At 47.9% G+C, this 7169-nt stretch overlaps 1 protein-coding gene across 1 annotated transcript; it reads left to right on the top strand.

The window, feature by feature from the left end:
- The first annotated feature begins 4458 nt into the window (after nt 1–4458).
- On the top strand, nt 4459–6220 carry LOC8042525 (putative uncharacterized oxidoreductase YDR541C). Its single transcript, XM_002415565.5, has one exon. It carries the CDS (start codon nt 4728–4730, stop codon nt 5811–5813), a length of 1086 nt encoding a protein of 361 aa, XP_002415610.1. The 5' UTR covers nt 4459–4727; the 3' UTR covers nt 5814–6220.
- The last annotated feature ends 949 nt before the right edge of the window (nt 6221–7169 follow it).

The following is a 7169-nucleotide window of genomic DNA, read 5'->3' as shown; positions in this document are numbered from 1 at the left end:
TAGGCTTTCATACTGCGGTTCTATTTCAGGCATGATTTGCTGCGTAACATTTTGCGGTGCAAGCGAATTCGGGTCCTCTCCGAATAACATCGTTTCAAGCCATGAAATACCATCTCACCCACTTGAGTGAGCGAGATGACTTCAAGCAATCAACAGAGACCAATTCCGTACCAAAGTAGACGCCGTCATTTCAGAAGCTAAACAGGCGTCGTCAACGGCTCATTGAACCCAGCCTTGCGAGATTCAATTTCGATTCGCTGTATATTTGCAGCATGCAGCGCTTTTTTCCCCTCTAACAACCCATATACGTTCTTAGGTCATTTTCTAATAAATAGCTTGCCTTTAGGGCGAGAAGCGAGCAACCACACATTCTGGCCGGCATTTCTGTACATCTTATTTTAGTTGCAAAAAGGCCTGCATCGTGGTGAAGCAGTTTAGCAGGGGGTGGAATTTGTAAAGGGTTCATAAAACATCACTGGAATATAAACAAAAATGAGCCAAACACTATTATAAAGAAAGAGTGTACGAAAAAGTAATTATTCACAAAAGCTTTCGGCTGGTCCCACAATTTTCAATAGACGTAATAAACGAAGTTTGGGGATTTAGTACTTTCTCGGGTATTACCTTCTCGGTTCCATGTTCTTATTAACGCAGATGCAGATACCAAGTAAAACTCGATCGAGCATACACTGGAGAGGACGAATTTATATTATTCTGCTGGTGCCTCTAGCTCTATAATGCTCTGAATGACTTAATTCAGTTTCATGCGAAGCGAAGCATGGTTTTTACCGCATATCTGCATCACGAGCTCCACCACACGAAAACCATAAGCCCTATTTTCCCGGTCACTTGCTATGGCGCGTGCGTTTTTTTGTTACCTTTCGTTCTCAGTCACGTAGCTTCCGTATCTGGTATGCGGGACGAAAAAATAAGAGGACATTTCAACCTGGAATATGCGTGAAAATATACGTGAGGCAAAACAAGAATATTCGACAATCACGCATTTTTCGTAAACACCTTCCAGCGGCGTGGAGACATCAAAACGATGTTTTAAAGCATACCAGAAGTGACGACATTCAAGATGGCTGCGCCCTTGTAGAAGAGGTACGTGTATAGAAGGCTCTGGCTCAGGTATGGCCGCCAGTGAATACCACCTATTCGCTTCGAGATGTTTGGGTATGGTCGCCAGGTGGCATTTTTGACAACCCAGAGTGATGATACGTCTAGGAGTTTGGGCTAGTTGGTATGCAGACGTGATTAAAACAAAACAGCGCAAACACGGGGACAAAGTGAAAGATAACCGACAAAACACAGTGCTGCACCTTTTACCTTTTACTTTGTCCTCGTCTTTGCGCTGTTTTGTTTTTAACTATGTCAGATTGATGATACTTTAACTTCCTCTGCTGGTGCAAGTACGTGCAATACCAAGATTCTAGGTACTCTGAAAATTAAAACATAACCGCGTCGGTAGAACCTGCGTTACCCAAAGTGAGGGGGGATCGGTGGACGAGTGGGACTAGCACACACCAGCTCGGAGCACGTGGAGCGAAAGCTCGCGCTGCAGAACCCAGGGATTCTGGGTTCAATCGCCACCCTTGCCTGTTTCGATCTGAATGAGCATCGTACCGGCTTGCGGTCGAGTATCGCTACTGCGTGGTGCACGTTAAAGACCCAGGCTAGCGGTTGTACTGCACTGGCTAAATTGCTCTTCCACAGTGAGTGACTCGTCACAACTTTGATATGGTTGACCAACTACAGGCTGTATATAAGCATCCACACAACCCCAATTATTTACCTAAAGTGAGGAAAACAGAAACGCCCTTAGCGAGCTTCTCGCCGCGAACTGTGTTATATGAACGGCTAGACAGCCGGAAGTTAGCCTGAAGGCTGAAAGACGAGCGACTCGTCTTTCAGCTGCAGGTGGAAAATTTAGCCAGTGCAGTACAACCGTCAGCCTGGGGTCTTTAGCATGCACCACGCAGTAGTGATTCACAACCGCACGCCGGCACGATGCTCATCTAAATCGAAACAAGCAGGGGTGGGGATTGAACCCCGAATATCTGGGTACTTCATCACTCCGACGTTCTGATTGGCTTAGGAGCGAGCGATGCCAAATGCACGAGGGCGAGCGCTATGCTCTGAGCATGCCATGCCGTGCACGCGCGCTCGTTAAAGTGAAAGCGTCGTTCGAGGCAAAACCGCCCGCGCTTCGCTCAGCAAGCTGTGCTCAAATCCGCGATGTCAAAGACGGTGGCGCCGCAGTTCGGAGCACGTGGACCAGTGGCGTTGGCAGGGGGGTTAGTTAAAGATCAATGCTCCCCCCCCCCCCCCCCACAAAAAAAAAAAAAAAAAATAAAAAAAGAAAGAAAACAATACTTTAATGTTTGTTTCTGTTATTAAAGGAAGACAAATATTGAATGATACCGAACTGTTCCAACCAGCCGGGGAGAGGTGTCGGGGACGGCCGTGTCCGTACCAGTCAATTGTATGGTACATCGACTACTACACGGAAAAGTGAGACAATGTCCCCACTCCCCCCCCCCCTCCCCCCCCCTCCCCCCCCCCCCTCCTTCCCCCTCTTCCCCCGTTAATGAAAGTCAAACGAAAATAATTCCTGGCTACGCTATGGCGTAGCCAGGAATTATTTTCTTTGGACTTTCGGTCCACGTCAGTGCACTGACGATGACCGAAAGCTTGCGCTGCACAGCTCATGGATCCAATCCAGATCCCTGCCAGTTTCGATCTAGATTAGCATCGTACCGGCAAGCGGTCGTGTGTCATCATATACTGTGTGACGCACGTTAAAGACTCTCATTTACAGCTGAGACTCTAGACGCTCATTGGAGCTAGCTTCCGGCTGTATAAACACACACACAACACAATTACCGCAGGCTAGCAGTGAATGACATTTCGATAACGACATATAAACTGCATTACGCAACCCCAAGCTTCATAAGCGACAATATCACAACTCAGCGGCGATAATTTATTTAAAAAAAAACAAAAAACATATACGCCTACTGTAGTAGAAATATACGTATAGACGGTCTAAGGCTTGCCGGATCTGCCATTGCGTAACTGTTTCCCGGTTAATATCGTCGTTTTCCTGCTACGAGACGCGCCCAAAGATTGCCACGCATCGTGTCACCTCCTGTCGATGGCGTATGAAGCAACAACAAAAAAAGTGCAAGAGGGTCTATGAACTACAGCTGGTTACTGAAAAAAAAAAAAAAGAAACATGGGACGTACTGTTTTATTTTTAATTTTTAAAGGTTATGAAATGATGTTTGTAACTAAGTCTATCATACAAACCACTCGCCGAAACAAACATATTGTTATGTCTGCGGCGTTAATATATGCTCGAGAGCCGTGGACAAAACGCGTGCAGACCGACGAGTTTTCATTGACGGCTTTCTGGTTGCGCGTAGCCTTCTGTAACGTCGTTTTGTCGGTATATCGGGCGTACACGTAGCCACGTTTCAGTACAATTCCCCTTCTAGAACACTGTGGTTTCAGTGCGGATCAGATGAAGTCAGCATGCAAAAATTTTAATTTTTCGATTTTAAGAGCTCACTTTTACTTTATTTGTGCATATACATGTCAGCAAATTGATTCTGGTGTTAGTTTTCTCCTTATGTGTCGCTTAACCTTCTATCCCTTCGTTTTTTTTTTTTCGCATATTAAGACGAGGCGCGTTCATTGGGAAGATCTCTCTCGCGGCAGCCTGGTTTTATTCGCTTTGTTCCTCTTTTTACATGCAAAGATTGATCTGGCTGACTAATAAATCCCTCGTTACGTTCGTCATAAAAAGATAGAAACAAAACTAAAGCCAAGAAATGGTCAATCATCCAGCGTGTAAATGTGTCACAAGCAAACCTGCACACTGAACGGAGAACGCTACAAGTAAAGCATAAAGGACGAATAGAGAAGCAAACGGCTTCACGCCAAGAAAGAACAGCTGCCGGCAGCAGTCTCTCTTTCGCGCCATTTCTGCGAAGCGTCGCATCCTCCGACGCTGACGCAAGCGACTGCACGTATGAAGACACTTGATATAGACACGTCCTTGAGAGGAATCAGGCGGGTTTCGACACTCCCTACTTTACCTGTCACCCTTTCGCATTTTTCGGACGATCGCGTGAAACCATAGTAATGCGACCCCGACAAAAGTTAATAATAGACCAGGGTACGACATAGCGAGAGAAAAAAAAAAAAGAAACGTTCCTATGTTACATCTTTACTTTTAATACAGACGCCCCTTTAGTAAGCTGCAAGGATGTCCCGCCGATACGACAATCCGAAAGAAGACAGGCGTCCGCAATAAAATACACGTCAAGGCCGTGGGCCTCCGTTTCGTAATGATAAAGTGAGTCAATGAAGTCAGCTGGTCAGTGGCGCCATCGACCGAACTACACCAGCAACTTTATCGCCGTCTGCGCCCTTAGGAAAAGTAGAGGGCAGCGACGGCAACAAACCGGTTTTTCTGGGCTCATTGTCTGCGTCTTCGCTCTCGGTCGGCCAGGTGTCGCCACCAACGGGATACCGGAGCGGCAATCTGCTTCCGCGTTTGCCTCTCCCAGTGACCGACTTGACGATGCGGCTTCTTCAAACCGGTATCTTGACAGCTCCGAGAAAGACCCACGGTAGTGCGCTCTCAGCTGCTTCTTGGCTCTTGACGCTCCTCATCGCATATCCCGCTCTCTGCTCCAACGCCCGCATCTTTGCCGAGGATGTCGTCCCATACGGGATCTATGGTTCTCGTCACCGGAGCTTCCGGCTTCATCGCCGTTCACGTGGTCCGGGCCCTCCAGAAGCAAGGCTTCAGAGTCCGCGGTACAGTCCGCGACACAAAGAACGAGCGCAAGACCAAGCCTCTGAAGGACTGCTGTCCTGATGCCAAGTACCCATTGGAACTGGTGGAAGCCGACCTGCTGAACGATGCCGGCTGGGCCGAAGCCATGACCGGATGCCAGTATCTGGTCCATGTGGCCTCCCCGTTCCCGAACGCTGAACCCAACCACCCAGACGACGTGATACGCCCCGCCGTCGAAGGAACTCGTCGAGTCCTCAAGTTTGCGTCCGAGTCGGGCACCGTGAAGCGTGCGGTCATCACGAGCACAATGGGCGCCATTCACGGCGAGGTCGACGACCCGGCCGATCGTGAGTACAACGAGGGCGACTGGACCAACGTGGACTTCAAGGGACTCGAGACGTATGCCAAGAGCAAGACCCTCGCCGAGAAAGCAGCCTGGGACTTCGTGAACTCCCTGCCTGCCGGTAAGAAGCTGGAACTTGCCACCGTCAACCCTTCCCTCGTGTTCGGTCCCCCGCTGCACGGCACCTATGGCACCAGCGTGGAGGTCATCAAGCGGCTCCTTGACAAGACGACTCCGCTGATTCCGTACGTGAACTTTGCCATCTGCGACGTCCGCGACGTGGCTAAGGCGCATGTCCAGGCGCTCGTAGTCCCCGAGGCAGCGGGTAACCGCCACATCGTGAATGCCGGCAACGTGTGGCTCAAAGACGCGGCGCAGATGCTTCGTGAGGAACTGTCCGGGCAAGGGTATTACATACCGTTCTTATCGGCGCCAAACATAGGACTCTGGCTCGTCGGGTTCGTAGACAAGTCGGCCAGGATGCTCTACCCGCGGCTGGGGAAGGTGTTCAAGTTCAGCAACAAGCGGATGAGGGAGGTGCTCAAGGTTGAACCGCGTTCCATCAAGGAGACTGTCCTGGACACAGCACATGGGCTTATCCAAGCTGGGATTATTCACGAGGCTCCCAAGTATGCACGGAAAGAGTTTGCATTGGATTAAGGATTACCATCGTTTATAATCAAGGATGGATGCTGTTTCTTCGTTTTGTACCGAGTTGAATAAGTTTTGACGCTTTTATCGGTAACACCGACCACTGATCTTCCAACAGTACTGGTCTTCGGTGTCTGGACTTCGACGTCTCCAGGGACGGATTGACTGAAAACTGCGTTGACTTCGTTTACCATTTATACTGAGCAGCTGCAACGCGTTCTATATTATAAATTGTAGAGATTGCATCGTTATCTTGCACATCTACTCCGCCCTGCCAACTGTTTTTCTCTTGTTTAGTGTAGGAGGTTTAGGCCCCAACACGGTCGGGAACATTCGACAACGAGTGCGCGTCACAGTATTTATTGGCTCGGTGTCAGGAAGGCTGTTGTGCACAATAAACATAATTTCGTTTTTTTTTTAATATAAAATGTGAACTGTAACTTTCTTTCATTATTGGTCGAGCATGCTGTAACGACAAAGGAAAACAATTCTGGATATTGCAACAAAGTCGTTGAAACGAACTCATGCAGGTGACCATTTGTTCTTAGTTGTGATCAGGCAGGTCTTCTCCCAGCAAGAAAACAAATGTGTTTCGGTTCTGATTTTTCTGTTGAGGAGCAGGACTTTTGATTGGCCATTAACTTTATGTATATTTTACGTGGAAACGACTTATGATGTTTTTATTTCTTGAAGCAAGTTTGCACTTATATCAGAACTAAAAAAATATCTTTAAACCCCGCACATATTTTCCTGCTCGCTCAGGTCTTACAGGTTTCCCTGACATCCAGTGAGACTCTAAACACACACATGAATTCATTACATTTGACAAAAGAACGAGGGAAAGAGCTGAATGCATCCGAGTGTCCGTTTATGTTCCTTTTTCTGAAAGCTCTTCGAACCATTTACTCAGAGTCCGAGCAATGAAACCGCTTTCCTAACGATCAAAACTGCATCGATCGAAAGCGGCTCCCTAAAACTCCACCGTTTACGAGTAATCGTTGGATTCACTGAAGACGTAGCGTTCCAGATGAACCGCCCCACTGTTTGCTAAAGGGTTAGGAATGTGTTATCGTGCTTCTGATAATTGTGTACTCCCTGAAACAATTGTCGTTCTGTCCTACTTCAGTGGCCGGTACACACTGCGGTTGGCGAGGCTTTCAAGCGATAACACCAGAGCTTTCAAACGCCAATGTAGCAAAAAGGGGCCATCGGAGAGCCAGGTAGGAAGGATGTGTTCCTGGTCCTTTTTGTGGCACGCTACGAGGGTACCGATTGCCGAGTAGATACTATTTGCTAGGTCTTAATATATCATATAAGGTCTGATATTGTTTTGGAAGCTATTGTACTTTGGTAAAGATACATGAA

Source organism: Ixodes scapularis, unplaced genomic scaffold (assembly GCF_016920785.2).
Source record: "Ixodes scapularis isolate PalLabHiFi unplaced genomic scaffold, ASM1692078v2 PGA_scaffold12__126_contigs__length_90152505, whole genome shotgun sequence".
NCBI classification, from domain to species: Eukaryota; Metazoa; Arthropoda; class Arachnida; order Ixodida; family Ixodidae; genus Ixodes; species Ixodes scapularis.
This window is presented reverse-complemented; position numbering and strand designations above follow the sequence as displayed.